Below are 19,362 nucleotides of genomic sequence, written 5' to 3'. Positions count from 1 at the left end.
GTGCAAAGTGAAAAATGTGCCAAACCGTAATGACGAGCAAAGTTTCACTGCAAAAAGTCGTGCTAGGGAACTTTATACCAATTTTCAGCAAACATTTTCTTGTAACATAATGGACGACAACGAATACGAGCTCGAAAATTTCAAATAAAGGGTGTTTTTTTTAAGAGGTATAGGATTTGATTTTCAAAAAATCTTTTTTAATCCACCTAGTGGTGGAATGGTGCTTTTCTCATATTACTTAAATATCACTAGAAGATTCTGTGAAGAAATTGTTGTTTTCAATCTGGATTAAAATAAGAAACTTTCTTTGGATATAAACTAACATAACCTTTTCAACTTGTAAACGGATATTTCCATAAATACGTTTGTTTTAATAGGCAATATATAGTTTTTCTTCGTTGTGGCATCCACAATACATAGTACATTAAACCTAATTCATTTCGAATATAATATTAATATTTTTGTAATCATTAGTTAATCTAAACACTATTTATATCAAGCGATTTGCTATTATAAATTACATTAAATAAAATACATTCATTTTGTACATGATCTTATAACTATGTCAAGTTTGTTTGTATCAGTTCATCACTTTTATTTAATATAAGAAAGCTGGCTATTGGTTGAACTGGGAGCGGGTCATATCGCCGAATGCCATTTCGCCGAAAGGGACAATGGTAAGTTAAAAAAAACGGGCGTTAACGCTATCATCTTTCGTTTGTCTTTAATTTAAATCAATTCTAATTACGATTTCAAGACGATTTCAGGATTCGGCGAAATGGTATTCGACGAAATGGCATTCGGCGAATTGACCCATTCGGCGAAATGTCATTCGGCGAAATAACCCTTTCGGCGGAATTACTTTCGGCGAAACGGCTTTCGGCGAAATGACCCTGATCCGTACGAAACACAGGAGGTCAAATACGTGCCAAGAAGACAGTCAATCTACCAAACTGTCCAGAACATCGCCCAGTTAAGCTCTCATCGCTCTAGTTAAGCGGAAACTCTTAAAAACTATGAAGCAAATGGTACCGCTTAGTTTAAAATAAGATGCCAATTTATCTACCCTGCATATGACAACACATGAAGAGAAAGTTCCGTCACATGTCATTTTACCAATCTGTTTTCCCCGTTAGATACTGATCAAATTTAAAACTAACTCAAGACGACTCTACATCTTAACAAGACTGAAACAAACAGTTGAGAATTGAGATTTTTCAAGCAAGCACACTTCTTACACATCTCAGAGGTATTAACAGGGGTTATCATGGAGATTTTAGTAAGTGTCGTTGAAACCTAAGGAGTTCAATGTGTTAAAGGATCAAAAAGTCGAAATGTAGTTTATTGCATATTCTGAAAGTAGGGGAGAGTGTTCGGTTACCGGCACCCTTTTCTTTTAAGCTTATAACTTCTGACTAAGTGCACATTATGCGAACATATATACATCAATGGAAAGCTAAAGTCCGTAGCTAACAACTGAATAAGAAACTAAGTTGATTCAATCGATTAAAAAAACTTTATTATCAATTTAGTAAAGTGATAAATTTTGGCCATTTCAAAATAGGTGTTGGGTTACCCCAAAAAATTTCGCTAAAAATGGAAGTATATAAGTAAAAACTGCAATTATTCAAATTCGGAATTTTTATTCTTTTCGGAGGCGTTTTGGACAAAAGTCTTCATTGTTTGGTGGTGACTTCGCCTTGGCTTTCTTGGCCAATGATTTGGATGGTGGCGCCTTTGGTGTCGATTAGGCCGGTCTTCCACCGACTTCGCGGGATTGAATACGTTGATGCAGTCGAATTTATTGGCTTCTTATCCAATAAGCAACGTTTAATGGCATTAATCAGTGCATTAAAGTTCAATTTCCTTGACTTGGACAATTTGTCTGAAGTTGTCATGGCCAACAGAACCAGAGTTTTTACGTTTCGTCTTAGAAATATCAGCGCGCAGTAGTTTATGTTGAACTGCTACCTCCGACCGTTCTTTAGACGATCTATGTTCGGACCTGGCCGACGCCGGCACTCATCAATGAATTTCTGAATTTCTGGGTTACCAGAAGATGTACGTTGAAGGATGATTTGTCAGCTCCAGGTCGGAAGATCTAGAAATTCCCTGTACAATTTCATCTAATCCCGATCAGTAACGGAGTAGCAACCAGAGGTGGTCGCAAATTTTATTTGATTTAACGATGGATCAGATGTTTACCTTGCGACAAATTTTCGATAAGTTTCGGAAATACAATTTGTGGACTTGTTTGTAGTTTTTAAAGCAGCGTATGTTTCAGTGGAACGGAACGAATGATGTTAGAACGAGGTTTTCGAGGCGAGGAATCGTCGTAGAAGAAAACAGATATTCGATTATTCGGCGTCTTCGAGACAAAAAAACCTGCACTTAATGATCGGCTGCAAAGAAGAGAACGTCAGAGTGTTGCAGACGCATGAATCACGAGCAGTTCCAAGTATAGAACCATGCGGACATTGTATGACTTTTTTTAACACGGCAGATTACAGTGGGTTGGACGTAAAAATGGTGCTAAACTGCACACCTGAAAATAAAACATATAAAATTACGTCTTCTGAGAGCAACATATTTGAACATCAAAAGTGTCTCATTTTTACTGTTAATCTAACCCATGCATGATGCCTTCTGACATAACTTTAAGTGCTGGAACATGTAAGTTTACACTCCAGCTTGAAAGGTGAGGTATGTTTGTTATTTAAATTATTCTTGTAGACTTTTGTCATTTTGCGAATCACGTTGCGTAGGTTATCCTTAAGAAAACGAAATGGGTTCAATATTATATGTACTTCCAGCACCGCAACCCGAGAACCGGTATAATCGGTCACGACGTACAAACTCTACTTGTTTTTACATTTTCAAAATTTTCATTTTTTTGCCATCGTACTCTAAACAATGGTTTAAATTTTTTTGAATCCGAAAATATGCAGTAGTTTTTGGTAGGACCATAAGACCTTTCGTTGGACCCTTAGATTGGAAATGTCGGTTCTGCAAACTCTGAGAAAAGTGAGTGAGATCCATATTTGAGCATATGACTATTATCTCCCGTCGTTAATCGAAACCCGGGAACCAGGATAGCCAGAATCGCTTTGTTTAGCTGCCTACTGTTAATATCTATCGATTTGTGTAGTTTTGAGTCCAGTTTCGAACATTTTTTGCGCATTTTGTTTCGCCGGTTTATGTGACGGATTACAATATCTAAAACACTTTGCCCTATAGCTCCGGAAACGGAACTCGGATCTGGATGAAATTCAGGAATTTTGTATGACACCGTAATACCTTTCATTTGAATCTGAGTTAGTGGAAATCGGTCAAACCATCGCTGCGAAAAGTGAATGAGATCCATTTGGGAATATATGACCACTATTTCCGGCGCTTCCGGAACCGGAGACCGGGAACCAGGATAGCCGGAATCGGTTTGATTAGTTGCCTACTAAGAAATGCTGTTGATTTGTGGAGTTTGGAGTTCAGTTTAGAAAAATTTTGCGTATTTTGTTTCGCCGGTTAGAGTGACAGTGTACAATATCTAACACATTTGGTAGGATTATATGGGGTTGTAAAACCTTTCATTCGAGCATTCGTTTGTAAAAAATCATAGTTAGTTCATTTGCACATTTTACGCCATAACTCCCGAGCCGGAAATCGGATCCGGATGAAATTCAATAGCAACATATGAGACTTATTTAAATCTTAGTTGAAGAATATCGGTTGAATGGTCTCTGAAAAAATCGAGTGCACTTTTTATTCATTTTTTTACACATTTTACCCCGTTACTCCCGAACCGGAAGTCCGATCCGGGAAAAAATTCAATAGAACCCTATCGAACCAAGAGACCTTTAATTTGAATCTGAGTTTGTGAAAATCGGTCCAGCCATCTCCGAGAAAATCACCTTGTAAAAAAACACACATTTGCTCAGTTCGTCGAGCTGAGTCAAATGGTATATCACATTCGGCCCTCCTGGCCTCGGTTAAAACATCGGTTTTTACAGTGATTGTATAACCTTTCTATATGAGAAAAGCAAAATTTGCTTGAGATTCAATCGAAAATCGAACCGTCATGTTTGTGTCTTTGTAATCCCACCAACTGAAAATAACACATTACAATCTGCTTCCTCAACTATGCCACTTAAATGGGGTGCTGCTGCTCATTACGACAAAACAATAATTTTCACTTACATCAACGGGGACCGGAGCTGTGATGGAATTCCGCGGTGCGATCGGCGTCGTCGGTGTGATGGACGTCGTAGAAGGTGATGGCCGCTGCATTCTGTTATTACTACGTTGCACCGTCAGTTCAACAATGTCGGAAGCTGTCCAGAAACGAACGAGAAAGAAAAGAAACAGAAATGGGTACGTATCAGTAATTGGCAAGCGTAATATTGTATGTGCGTGAAGATATAATCATATTTTTAGGTATTTGCGTCAATGGAACAGAGGCTTCCGTCAACCCGGTGGTTTCCAGCTGAGTGCTTACATAACCGAACTTTAGCCAAGGCATCCTTCTCGTTGTGATAAGCACAGCGATAGACGTTTTTTTTTCATTTCAAAAATTATGAATAATACGGTACGGTTACACTAACACATGAATTATTCAAAATGAGAGAAGTACAAAGAAATATGAAAACAAAAGCACATATCATATTTCATGCAATAAACCTTCACTTGCAGACACTAGCATCTGCAGTCTGTGAATGAGAAAGTGCGTCCTATTCTACAAAGCAACAAGAACGTTGTCACATTCAAATTACTTGATAAAATTGAAGGAAAAAAACACACACGAGAAAACAGTAAACCGACAGTTTGGCTGTTTATTCAACTAACACGGACGTCGCACATTTGCATTACTGGCCGGTCCTACGCGTTGAAGCGCGGACCAAATAAAAAGCGTACGTATTTTCGTTTTGCCCGCCGCCTTACTTGTTTTAAATCCATTTGTTTACCTTTGATCAACTCCACCACGTTCGTATGCGTCGAGGATCGTACAGATGTTCCATTAACCTAGCAAGTACAATGTCAAAGAAAAGATGGAAAGAAAGAAAAAGCAGTATGACGTATGTGTTTAAGAACAATAATGCAAGAATATTGGCTGGTTGGTTGGTTGGACTAGGGATGAATGAACAGAAACATAAATATGAAATCGCACACGAGGCGCACAGTTGGACATCGCCGGTTGAAGGTGTTTGAACTGTAGTGGCAAAACCTGACATTGACATTAGAACTGTTTTTAATTCAGATAAATACAATTGCAGGGTTGTTACGAAAACGTTTCAAAATCAAAACGCGCGAAGTCAAAAACTAAATGGCGTGAAATCCGCGGAAAGTCAAAAACTAAAAGGCGCGAAATCCGCGCAAAGTTAAAAGCTAAAACGCCTATATTCGAAGGAAGCATTACACCACTATTTTCATGCAGATGATACTTCCCGTAGGACTTGAAAATCCACTTAAATATAATTTAAAAATCTGCATAATTTGTCATATAAACAAAATAAATCAGTTCGCATACAACACGTCATTTTGAGAAAACCCCATTAAAACGATTTCATTTTTATTCTCCATCTTTTTCGATGTCCTTAGTTAATTTATACTCTCTGATGTATGGAAAATGTCAAAGTAAAAATAAAATTGCTTACAATTGTGAAACAGATTTCAGCAATGACATTTTTTTTGTTTGTTCCAACATCTTCTTGCTCGGTAAGCATTTCCTTCTTTGCAAGAAGAACTTAAAGGTAGACCACATCAGGATGATCTGATTTATTTATTTTTTCATTTCTGTTCCATTAATAATAGTGCCTTCTTCTGTTGTCGGATTTTACTCTGAATGTCTTTCTTTACATCCTCATCTTTTATTATTTGGAGAAGGAAAAAAGCCCACTGGAGTTAGTATCTGGCAAACTTGCTCTCCAGGAGGCATAAAACCTCCTCATCTTTTGCATCAACAGTTTACAATCATCCAAATGATACATTCCCTTAAATCTATTGCTTCTATAGCAACTAAATTTAATGAGATAATAACATGAGGAACGATTTCTTGATAATATTACGTGATAAATGAGAGTCGAAAGAATTGAAACATTGGTTAAATATGCGGCACATGCTAGCTATATTCATAATTAGTTCTAACATAGGAAATCCGAAGATTACGAAATACGTAATCCGTAGACTACGGAATCCGAAGATTACGAATTACATAAAAAATCCGAAGATTACGAAATCGCGAAGATGATGACGCCGAATGTCTAATTGTAGCAATTTCAATAGCTCGGAGCTATCGATTCGCGACTGAAGTAGGTCTGCCACAAAGCTAGCCTTATAAACATCGCGACCGACAAATAATAAATCAAGACCAATCATGCGGCTCTGATAACTCGGTAAATTTAAAGGATTTCTCCATGGAGGACGTCGGAGAGCGAATCGGACATATTTGCGTTGAATCGCTTCAATGCGTTGGATATCGTTTTGGTAATAAGGTGACCAGATAACAGCAGCATATTCGAGATTTGAGCGGACTCAAGCGCAATACAGAGCATTCAAGCAATGTACATCAAAGAATTCTTTTGTAACGCGGAAAATAAATCACAATAGCTTAGAGGCTTTGGAGATTGTAAACTCTATTCGCTCCCTAAAATTAAACTTAGAATCCAGAAGAACACCCAGGTCCTTAACAGACGATGCGCAGTCGAGAACAGTTTGTGAAATATTATAGTCGAACTTGAATACAAACTTTTTGCGACTAAAAGAGATGACGGAGTATTTAGAATTATTTAGAATCATTATGATGATGTTACACCAGTTAGTTAAATTATACAATTATATTCTTGTAGAAACTCTGAATCAGCTACAGATTTGATTATATGAAATATCATAAAGTCTTCGGTGAACGATAATTTCATACACTTGATCGAAAAATTTAAATCGTTGAGATACAATAAAATTATAAACGGTCCAAGGTGACTTCCTGGAGAAACTCCAGAGGTAACAGCTAATGGTGAGGTTGTACAGTCTCCTATTTTCACTATCATTTCACGACCAGTTAGATATGATCGAAACCAATTCAAAAATGATCCGTTAAATCCCAGTCTACTTAACTTGGAGATCGTTATGTGATGAATGATTTTGTCGAGCGCAGCAGCGAATTCGGTGTATATAAAATCCACTCTTAGTCGTGCTTGTAGAACGAATGATGAAGGAAGTGTAGTTTACTAAATTTTTGGAAGTTGAACGCTTTGGCATGAACCCATGCTGAGTCTGAGATATGTAGTCAGAGCAGCTATGTGTTCTAAAATCCAAAACTAGAATTCCAAACAACTTCTATACAGCGCACAAAGCAGCAATTCCACGGTAGTTTGATACTTTTGTAAACTGGAAACACATAGGATTTCATCTAGGGTAACGGATCCCTATTTCCATCTCATTCCGTCACCTCATTACTTTGAACATGAATAATATTTTACAACCTACCTGAACCAAACTGTGAAATGTTTTAATATGATTATAAAAGCTATTGTCACACTTTCCCATTGAAAGAAATGGTTTTAAATTCTTCGGTGATCGTTTTTTTTTTCATTTAAAATAAACTCACTTTTCAATTTAGGACACATTTTCGTCTCAAGATTTACAGTTTGTCATGTTTCTGATTATCTACTAATCGATTCCTCTCAAAACATGATCACTATTTCGCACGATTACACTACTATTGAATACTGGATGACTTCATAATTAGTAATGTTCACTTGCCACTTGTTTAGTTAACGATTAAAAACTTCAAAAATTACCCGACAAACAATAAAAGTCTTTAAAAATATGAGATGAAAGTTTTTCACTTAGTTCACTTGATTGCGCTTTGTTATCATCTTATTTGGTTTCGCAAAGTTGCCAAATTATCTCATAATGTTACAAAACAAAAATTGTTTTTCTTCTTCAAATTATCATCAAAAAGTATGTTTTTGGTATCCGTGACATTAGTTAATGTTTCGGCTTCGAATATTACCAGAAAGAGCGTGTTAAATACTAATGAAATAACCATTGTGGCAAACCTAGTAGCACTGGTTTCATTACGCTATACGTCAACATAACGCTGGAAGGTGTGTGTGTTTCATCGGTTGTGCCCAAAGATGCCAGATATTTTCATAGAAAATATGAATTACTTTGCATAGAAAGTCTATATCTGCTCTATCTGTTTTCACTAATAAAATGGTGTTAATCATAATCAATTATCTGCATAAAAGATTGCCACTTTAACATGTGATTTGTCCGTTGATTAATAAACTTTTAAAGAATCACTGCAATCAAATACTAATAGATACTCAGAGAGAAAAGTCTAATTTATTACTTCTCACTTTTTATGAACCTGTACAAATATGTATTAAATTTAGGAAATCTGTGTAAAATCTGTACATTGATTTAAATCAGTATGCGAACGCAAAAATCTATACAATTGAGATAAATCTGTATAAATGGCATCTCTGACTCTTATATTCTGTTTTAAGAAGGGCTAATACCTAAATAGTAACAATTCCGTTTTTATTTTTATATAAAGTTCACCAAATTAACTTTGCAATAAAGATTTAAATTCAAAGCAAAACGTACCGGAAACGACCGAAAATTTTTTAACGTTGAAATGATTTCAAACTAATTCTAAAAATATCGTGTGTTGCCTCATAGTTGGCATTAGGCCGTTTTAAGGAAGAATTATTACATTTTGAACCTGAGAGTGTAATAGTGGAATATTTTGTTTTGAATACTGTCGCCATTACTAATTTATAAGATGAATAAAGGACCAACGATAGGATGGATAAAAATCCATGGAGAAGAAATCAGGAGCAGAGTAGTGAACACATCATAAGTGTTTTTAGCTGTTTCATGAATGTTAGTTGAATTTTCAAGAAATGTGAATCAATTCTCAACGCGGAGTAAGGCGAATGAAGCAGTAATATGAAAAAGTTATAGAGATTTTAGTGGTTAAATCGGGGTTTTGAGGCGACGTTCTTACAAATGAGATGAAATAGGCAGCCCTTACCCTATTTCAGGAAAAAAAAATCCAACGCAACGAGCAATTGAAAATGTTGGATAGTTGAACCAACAAATTATTAGAACAATTTCTTATCACCACGGATGGAATCCCGTCGGGTCCAGCACTAGATTAACGTTTTAACTTTTTTTCTTTTCTTTTTTTGCCCTACTCGAGATCGGAGATCATAAAATCAAAGATTTGTCCACCGGAGAAAAATTACTGACACGTTGGCCTATCTTTAATTTTTCGGGGTTTCATAAAACTCATAAGCTTAAAAAAATGCAATTTTTTTTTAATAAATGATACACAAATGTGAATTAATGTTTCTTGAAATTAGCGCGAAATCTGCGCCATCGTATCAAAATCTGTTAGAAACCGCGCGAAATCCGCGAAAATCGAGAAATTTGCGAGATCCGTGCAACCGTAACAACCCATGTCCTATCATCGACAATCTTCGACTGCTTTTCGTCGACATCCATATCCTCATCATAGCTGATAACCTTTAAAAAATAAACATAGATTCACCGAACAAATCAAACCATCTTTTAAACCATTCTAAGGGTCTTGCAAACTCTGAAAACCTAATTTCAGCTGTCAAAGAAAGAAAATAAAATACTCCTAGAAAAAAGGTGGATAAGGCGAAAGTCGACAGCTTTGTGGATTTTGTGAATCCTATTGAAATCAGTTTCAAAATTACAACACAAGTATTGTCACAAATTGACATTACTGAGACAAATTTGGTTGAAATTAGGGGAATCATTGGCTGGCACTTAAGAGCATGAAGGCTCATAAGAATTCTTAATAAATTGATTGAACCTGATACTACTTTCAGCATTATGTATACTTATTCTGAAATTTAATAGAAAGTATCCAAATTATCCTCATTTTCCATTTTGAGGATTCATTGTGCTATTATTGATAAGAACTAAGAAAGCTCTTATTGATTTAAAAGTGCAGTCAAACCCATACAAAACCCACTGAATGAGACATGAGACTTGTACTGGACTTCTCGTTCAAACACAAAATTGAGTATTACCTTCAACTTTTCATTTGTTGTATCACGACAATCATGATGCTGAAAATCGTTACTAAGATTAGAGCAAGTAATTTTTTTCCGGGATTTTCACTAAGCTTCCCGACATTTTCCCGGTGAAACCAAATTCCCAACTTTTCCTTGGTTTTCCCGGTCCCTTGCCACCCTGTAAATTACTCTCTCAATCCGTGCAAAAAAATGGTTTCTCATGCTGAAAATGTGTGCAAAGTTTCATCCAAATCCAAATAAATCGAACCTGATTTTGCCACGTTTTCTGCAGTTAAATTCTGGAAATTTTTCTATAATAATAACTTTCTGTTTGTTATGTAAAAGAATTCTAGTTTATTGCGATTATATTTTGTTGTCTTGCTTTTTTTTCGAAATATGTCCACAACCCTTCAACCGGCGCTGTCCATTGCGACGTGTGAGTGCGTACGCGTGCGGGAACACCGACGGGAGCTGCGAGAAAGTGTGGACAACAACCCACAGGTGAACAGCACCCGCGGTGTCAGGTCAGTGCCACATCCGCGAAAGGTGAACCGGGTAATTCATTATCACCTTTCATCCACCCAACGTACTGAAATGCAAATATGTACACGCTATACAGACACACACGCACACACTCACACACGAAGCTTACCGCACGCATACACACTGACACACCGTTCGCTTAGCCGAACGTGCTAGGGGGCGATTGAATTCTATTTTTTTAATTCTTCAAACAATTATCCTACCTTCAATATCATATCCTCGGCCATCAGACCGGCCTTTTGCGCAGCGCCTCCTGGTTTCACACTTTCGACAAATACGGGTTTGTCTCCGGAAACCTTTGAAATCGTTTGCGAAATTAAAATTATGAAATTGAATGGAAAACGAACACCACAATCACAGGAAGAAACAGAAACATGACATCCGAACAAAGGACTCGTCAAAACAAACAACTCACCTTCATGCCGTACCCGTTGGCATCCTTGTTGACGGTCAATACCAGCGTGAGCATCGGGACGGGGGCATTCTTCGGCGAATCGCGGGTCGGATTTAGCGTCTGGGGCCTCTGGCGGTGAGTGGCAGCGTTACCGTTGAGATTGCTACTGGATGCTGTGCGGTTGTGATGCAACGGTGACCTGAACATGACAACGCGCGGTAGATAGGTCAGAGCAGGCAAAACCATGCACAAGCCAAGAAATGAACGGAAAAATGAAAAGAGAGAAGAGAAGAAAAAACACACAATCAACAAAACTGAAATTCAAAAATCTATACGTAAACAATACGGAACGGATGATGAATAAATAAGCAATTTAACAGGTCAGACCGGGGATGATCCATCGAGAGCAGAGACAATTTGAAACCGATGAACAGCACATTCTGATGTCATTCGAATTCACTCGATAAACTCAAGGTTGTTGATTTTTCCCTGGCCGAAGCTAGCGAACGTACAAACAAAATGAGCTAATCTTTGAGAAATCTATCAGTGATGTGCGATCGGTTTAAATCGAGTGACCTTACGGTCACGGGTAACGGAAAAAGGTTTGAATGAAGTCTGTGGTGAGAATTTATTTTGTATGATGCATATTATTATAGTATGTCCGAAAAAAAAGAGTCGTACAATCGACAGACGAATGAATTGAAATGTGCAGTACTGATAGAGGAAGTGTTGAATCAATGTTCTAAATGTATTATTACTAGATATACTCATCTGTTTGAGATTTAAGCGCATAAAATTTAGTACCGTATTGTAACTTTTCGAACATTTAATCTTAATTGCATTACCGATTTTTTTACATTCAGAAATTTTACTTCAAATATAAGAAGTCGGTGACTATAAATTGTCGATGACTACTACTTGTGATCTTTTGTGGTACTTAAGAGCTGCTAATATTAGAAACATCTTAACATGTATAGAAAACCTCCAGTAACATTTTCTTCAATATGCCAACACACCAACAAAATCTAAAGTCCAGTGCTTTTCTAACATTTCATGCGAATTTTCATGGTTCGAAGGTCATGTTGTGCATCTGGTGGGACCAAAAGGGTGTTGTGTACTATGAGCTACTGCAACTATTATAAAGGGCGATCGGTATAGGCTGCAATTGATGCATTTGACCCGTGCATTACGAGAAGAACGCCCGGAATACAATATTTGGGAACGCACAAGTGGGAAACTTTACCGCACCCACCGTATTCTTCTGACATTGCTCCTTCTAATTACTGGTTGTTCCGACGATCTTCGCAGAAATCGAAAATTGGCTTTTTTCAGAATGGGATTCTAAAAATGTCTGAGATATGGGCAAAAGTAGTAACTTGCAGGGAAAGTAGGGACGATACTTTGATTAATCTTTAAATTCTTTTTATTTGGAAATAAATGCATTTTTGACCCAAAAAAGGACCGAATTTATTTTACTTCCGATGGCATTGAGTGGACTGGCAAACGAGTCGGTTACAAGTTTTTTATACAAGAGGCCCTCACTTCCAACTCAGCCGGTGTCGCCTCGGCTTCGATTATGTGGATGAACCACATCAATTAGCTAAGATACCTCAAAATAAATAATATAGTTGATGGAGAGCCACAATGTCATTTTTTTACATAGTAATGTGATGTATTCTGCTTTAGTGGTCGCTTAAATGAGCAGTTGTATTTCCTCGACGTTTCGATCACTTGCTGTGATCTTTATCAAAACAAATATTTTATTAGATCCAAAAAATATTCAGGAATTTAGTATGGGACTACAAGACCTTTCATTTGAATCTGAGTTTGTGAAAATTGGTTCATCCGCTTCAAATAAATTGGAGTGATTGCCGGTTTGGAGTACACGAGAACTTTTTTTATACTTCCGGAATCTGAAACGAAGATCCGGTATACCCATAATCAATGTATTTGGTCATTAGCTAACCAAATCTGTCCAGGTCGTCAAATGGTGAGATAACTAAGTCCTCACAAGTCCCTATCTCATGCCTCCCCGAGCGTCTATGATGACATTTGGTCAATAGAACGGCGTCGACTGGGTGCTATCGCCTTCTGCGTTAGTAGCAGAATGAGAGGGTGCGAAATGGCTTGTAGGTTGAAGCCCATCCTAAAGTGCAGTGTTTATCATAATATATTACAACATATAATTGTGTTGTTTATTACATCATGTATTATTATTATTATTTTTATTATTATTATTATTAGAAGAGCGTAACTTACACTGCGACATTACCTGTTATATTGTATCATAGCATATTATTTCATATATTATCGTCTTACACTATTTTATGTTATTATATAATATGTTGTATGGTATTATACTGCATTGCATTATATCATATTATATTGTATTATATTATATTATATTTTATTATAGTATGTTATATTATATTTATATTATATTATGTTATATTGTATCGCATTATGTTGTATTATATTATATTATATTGTAGGGTTTATTATGAGTAATACTACGTACCTCTGCGCAAAATATGAATTTGTTTTCCTTATAAGTTATCATTTTTAAAGTAACTTTCAACTAAATATCAAGGTCGTCACAAGGTGAGCTTGGTCCTCACTGGATCCTGTTTCATGCCTACACGTGTGTCTGTGGTGACAAATGGTCGATGGAATGCGTTGATGGCAGAATGAGAGGATGAGAAATGACATATAAATTCAAGTAATATAATATCATAGCATATCGCAACATATCATTTTATTTATTCTATTATTTATTATATAATTCATTGAACTATATTATATTGTTTTTTTATTGTTATTTTCATTATTATATTGATTGTTATTATTATTAATTTGTCATCAATAATAATAACATATATTATTTTTATAGATGTGGATATTATTATTGTTATTAGAAGAGAAATATTCTACTTCCTGCAGTATTGCGAAGATAGAAGAGCATAACTGACACTCTACATTAACTGGTATTTTATATCATGTTTTATAATATATTATATTATATTGTATGACATTGTATTATATTATTTCGTAATCTTTTATATATCATTTTATGTTATATTAATTTCATTACACTATGTTTCATTGTATTTATCAATATAAAACATTTTGCACGGGGGCGTAAAGGGGAGGGAGCATCAGGGCATCGGACGAATTGATGACTGGACGAGGGATTGTGGATAGCCAGCCCAAGTCACTTGAAGGAAACTTGTTTCCTTCTGAAGGTTTGAAATGAGTCTGACGCGCCCTTCTCAAACAAACCATCAGGCGGGTTCAAGCATGTATAGCGATATGCTTCATCCATGCACTGGATATTATGGTTGGAAGAGCATCTTTTATTCCCGCGGAATACGAGTAAGTGACTCTACTTACGTATCCGCCCAACCCTTTTTGTTCGCTTTTCGGTAACAGCTATAGTAAGAAGGTGAATGGATGAGTCATATCGGGGCTACTGTAAGTCTACCCGCATCCACTGGCAAGTCCTTGAACTGATGGTGGCTTCACTTCACATCACATCACACATTAGCTAACCAAATCTGTTCAATTCAAGAATTATATAGCTATTTTAACGTATTTGATGATATTTTTACTTGTCATGTATAAAAACACGCCTCTGAAAATGAATCTTTTATACCATCAGTTTGTAATTCCGTAACCGGAAGTCATATTCGGATGAAATTTGGTATGATTATATGGGGTTGTAAGACCTTTCATTTGAACCTACGCTTGTGAAAGCTGTTTCTGTGGTCTCTGAAAAAACCGATGAAACGTATTTAGTTTAACTCCCGAACCCGAAGTCGGATCCAGATGAAATTTAATAGCAACCTATGCAACCATTAAACCTTCAATTCGAAAATTTATCACACACACACGCACAGACATTTTCTCAGTTCGTCGAACTGAGTCGAATGGTATATGACATTCGGCCCTCCGGGCCTAGGTTATAAAGTCGGTTTTCACTGTGATTGCATAATCTTTCTATATGAGAAAGGCAAAAAAGGAAAAAAAAACTCAAAAATAAACTTTCTCAAATTTGTTGGAAACAATGAGGAAACTCGTCACGCTTTTTTTAAACTAAATTCAGTTCCTTAATTTAGATTCGAAATTCATATTCAGAGTGAGTACTTTAGTTCCTTCGCATATGTTCGCAGATTTCGAATAGTTATGACCAAGGGTGCGAAAATTTGACTTTTTTTATACTGTTTCCAAGCATAAGACAGTCCCTGCCAACGATACGCGCAGCTGCTACGTTCAACAGTAGGCAACACGAAATGACACGAGAGCTTGGCGCAATCATGAGAGCCATATGTAGATGGTTCTCAGTACCTTTCTTTCGAAAACACTAAGGGCGCGTTGGTCCTCTGCCAACATAGTCCAGGTCTCGTGGCCATAGAGAACAACCGGTCTAATGCGCGTTTTGTAGATGGTCAATTTCGTGCGGTAGCGTACTTTTCTCGATTCCCTGCCAAAATACGTCTATGAATTTCTCTGCTGGTGTCATTATCGGCGGTCACCAGTGAGCCCAAATACACGAACTCGTCAACCACCTCGATATCGTCACCGTCTATCAATATTCGTGGTGAGAGGCGAAGTATTTCTTCTCTAGAGCCTCTTCCTCTCATGTATTTTGTTTTTGACGCATTTATGGCCAGTCCGATGCGACTAGCTTCAGCTTTCAGTCCGATGTAGGTATCCGTCATCTTCTCAAGGTTACGTGTCACAATATCAATATCATCAGTGAAGCCAAAAAGTTGTACGAATTTTCGGAAGATCGTGCCATTCGTGTCGATTCTCGCTCTTCAAATCACACCTTCCAGGGCAATATTGAACATACAAGAAAGTCCATCACCTTGACGTAGCCCTCTTCGAGCTTCGAAGGGACTCGAAAGCGTTCCGTTCACTCTATCCATCGTTGCTTTGACCAATCGCGTCAGTTTATCCGGGAAACCGTATTCGAGCATTATCTGCCATTTGCTGTTCTCGATCGATTGTGTCGTATGTCGCTTTGAAGTCAATGAATGAATGAATAGGTGATGCGTGGGTACGTTGTATTCACGAAACTTCTGGAGTACTTGTCTTATCGCGAATGTGTGATCCGTAGTGGCGCGGGCTCCAGTAAATCCCGCTTGGTACGGCCCTACAAATTCCTTAGCTATTGGTGATAGATGACGGTAAAGGATTTGGGAGAGTACCCTGTAGGCGGCGTGGTAGTGTACATACATACTGGATAAGTAACTGCTTTGTTCATTGTCATGACATTTTCATAACGGGACTGTCATATCCGCTGTGACCAATCTGTGGCGATAAATTGAATGCGAACGGCGGTGTTTTTTTTTACCGGTTCAATTTCAGTTTTGAAAAAATTCAATCACAAAGCTTGTGCATGCAGATGTTTCAAAAATAGTTGTATATTTACTTAATTTACTTGTATATACACGAAGTAGTAAGACGCAAAGGCAGAGACAATAAGTTTTGCGCTTCTATTACTTCTACAATTCTGGTTCATGCTAAACGGGATTTAATTGTTTGATCGAAAAAGTGCATCCAAATTCTGGAAGTCAAAGCATTTACTTTGCTTTTCACACTGAACCGCTTCCTTCCAACGGAAGTGCAGAGAAACAAAGCCCGTAAAGATACACAAAAGCCATTCATGTGGAACAAGGCAACCAAAATTTCTAATGATCGACATTTTTAATCAATCGTCACACTTTTGAATCCGCAATTGCACGAGAGTCTGCTTAGATTGATCTTAATTAGGAACCTAACACGTGAACTCAGAATATAAACTCTGTTTGTTTAGATTTGCATTTGTTTTGTAGCCGACGAAATTACATCAATATCCCAAATGTATGCAATTATATCTTTGTACATACTTGCGACACGGAATTCAATATTCAAGCTTCTCTTAGTCAAGCTTATGTTCAAGCTTTGTATACAAGCAGTTATTTTTATAGCGTTAAGTTCTGCGATTTCGGTTGAAGCGCTTTTGCATCGATTGACCAATCAGAGCGATGCTTTCCCTTTTATATATCGCTTACTCCTTCAAAACCGTCGTCTATGGCAGGGAAATCCGGTATGCCGGAGATTTTTAGCAGACAAAAACGGACACTGCTCGCTAATAATCAAAATTTCATTCATTTATGATTGAAAATACGTGGCTTGATACTTTCAAATCGAAACTTGAAAATATTTCCAATCAAATGATGAAATAATATTAATAATTGATACAAAATAGACTGAGCTGTAAGTGTTTGAAACCTGACCACATCTCTATGTGTGTTTTTCCTTGAGTTTCTGATTTGCACCCCTATATATAAAATAAAGATGTGTTCCACATCAAAAAAATCGTCTGCATTGGGAAGCAAGACTTTCTAGTGCATGTCCCCCTACACCTCATGAGAATCGTTGGCGACTGTCTCTCGACAGTTTGAGTTCAATTTGTAAGGAGCTACTGTTTATTGTGGCTATTCTGCTACAATCGTAGGCTATTCGGCTACAATCGTCGCGAACTACAAACGGTAACTGCTGTCATTTGCGCGGTTTGACTGTCTGCTGTTTCGTGTCATTCTCCAGTACCGTTCGCAACCCTAGTTATGACTGGTGTAAATATTAGAGTGATGATCATTCCGTTCAACACACGCGCACTTCCGCGCATATACAAACTTCAATCTATAGATTTCTCATTGAATCACTATGGAATGAAGATTTGCGATAAATGTGCATAGTTTTAAGGCCCTGGACGTAACCGACAAAACTCTCTTAATCCAAACGTCATTCGGTGAACTCTCGATCGAAATAAACCAGTAGAACGTAGCGATCGTTGGGATGCACGGAAATCAAGACTAGATAAAAGCTTCGGAGAATCACTACCGCCGTTGATTATTTTCGCAACAAAATTTGCTAGCTGAATTTTTCTGCGCCGTTCCAGTGAGTCCAAACCCGTCAGACGACAGCGTTCGGGATACGGTGGAAGATTTTGCGGATTTTGCCAAGCAGAAGAAAGAGAGAGAGAGAGAGAGAGAGAGAGAGAGAGAGCAAATCGAATAAATTTTTTCTGCACTCGTTTAATTCGTACATTCCAAGCAAGCTGATACGAACTCCAAGCTATGTTAGCATTTTCGAGTACCCGTATACCGAACTAAGCGCCTTCAAACAATGTGGATCTTTCAAATCTCGTCGATTTGAAGCACATTGAAAACTTAATATGATGTAGATTTTCTCGAGCATAAGCTAAAAATAGAACAGCAAAAATAGGTCCGGGATGGTATACATTTAGGCGATATTACTCGCAAGCAAAAAAAAGATTTTATGCAATCTCCATATTAGTCGCAAACAAGAAAAAGGAGTTTATGCAATCTCCACACTATCGCGGAGAGAATCCAGTTTTGAACTTAGGTGATTTGGAATGCGAGCTTTTTGCGATTGCTTGTATACAGGTAGTTTTTGTCAATGCACACTCGTTGCGTCGCTTTCATTCCGCATCCACCGTGAAGAGCACTGTGGCTATTTGAGCACAGTATAAAAATGTTCTCTTTGTCCGTCTCATATCCAAAGCTGTAGCATTATAACAAGTTGAGTTATCTACTTGATCTCACACAACTCGCACATGTAATCACTTTGAAATACGAATCCACTTCCGGTGAAACTCTTAGCGGGTGAGCACGTTGCATCGTGTTAGTCCGGAGAGTCGCAAGAAAGGAAGGACTCGACGTAGCTACACAGCGAGATTTTCACTTGTAGTCCAGTGAAAAGAAAGTCCAATGGACTATAAACGAAAATTAACTGGAAATATAGCCTAAGTTGCTGTGCCATCAAATCGGCGTCATCTCAAGTAGAGGCTCTGAAGACCGAACATTTTACAGTGAAGTCTTCTACAACACAGGGAACGTGAATTAGAAATCCGGCAATAAGGTATCCCAGATCATTTGTTTTTTCGACTAATTGGGCAATAAACGATTATCTCGCTTCTGACCACAGATAGAACCAGAATCACTTCAGTAAATTTTTTGTTCTTGTGTAGACTTATAATTTACGATCATTTAATGCAGAATTACTCCTGTGACTCAAAACTATGAAGTTTTAGTTAGACGGTTTCTTTGGAAAAGTGCATTAAAGTTCCAAGATCTATTAGATGATTGATAAAATACTCCTCATAGTATCTAGCGTTAGTGAATATATGAAGTTCTAAGCATTTATAACTAGGAATGAGAATTGTTTTGAAGAGTGTCTTCGACACAGTTTGTGGACTACTTAGGAATATACAAATTAAACATATATTTTCTTGGTGGCTGCTCTAAGCCACTAAAGTATTATTAAGAATTAGCTCTAGGTTCTGAAATCTAAGACATTCAATGTTCG

General features: G+C 37.3%; 1 protein-coding gene across 5 annotated transcripts in view; it reads right to left on the bottom strand.

Annotated features, from left to right (window-relative positions):
- Positions 1 to 19,362, bottom strand: part of LOC131435731 (rho guanine nucleotide exchange factor 11) — a 285,860-nt gene that overhangs the window by 156,497 nt on the left and 110,001 nt on the right. For 3 of the 5 annotated variants that reach the window (XM_058603885.1, XM_058603889.1, XM_058603886.1), the window contains exons 3-6: positions 11,008 to 11,185; positions 10,796 to 10,888; positions 4,959 to 5,016; positions 4,195 to 4,328 (exon numbers count right to left, since the gene is read on the bottom strand). In XM_058603885.1, coding sequence (XP_058459868.1) covers positions 4,195 to 4,328; positions 4,959 to 5,016; positions 10,796 to 10,888; positions 11,008 to 11,185 — 463 coding nt within the window. Of the gene's footprint in view, positions 1 to 4,194; positions 4,329 to 4,958; positions 5,017 to 10,795; positions 10,889 to 11,007; positions 11,186 to 19,362 lie in introns of those variants that run through there. The other 2 variants (XM_058603888.1, XM_058603887.1) reach the window with 2 other exon arrangements.

The sequence above is a fragment of the Malaya genurostris genome, chromosome 3, assembly GCF_030247185.1.
Source record: "Malaya genurostris strain Urasoe2022 chromosome 3, Malgen_1.1, whole genome shotgun sequence".
Classification (NCBI taxonomy): domain Eukaryota; kingdom Metazoa; phylum Arthropoda; class Insecta; order Diptera; family Culicidae; genus Malaya; species Malaya genurostris.
The sequence above is the reverse complement of the archived record's forward strand: the minus strand, read 5'-3'. Positions and strand labels throughout refer to the sequence as shown.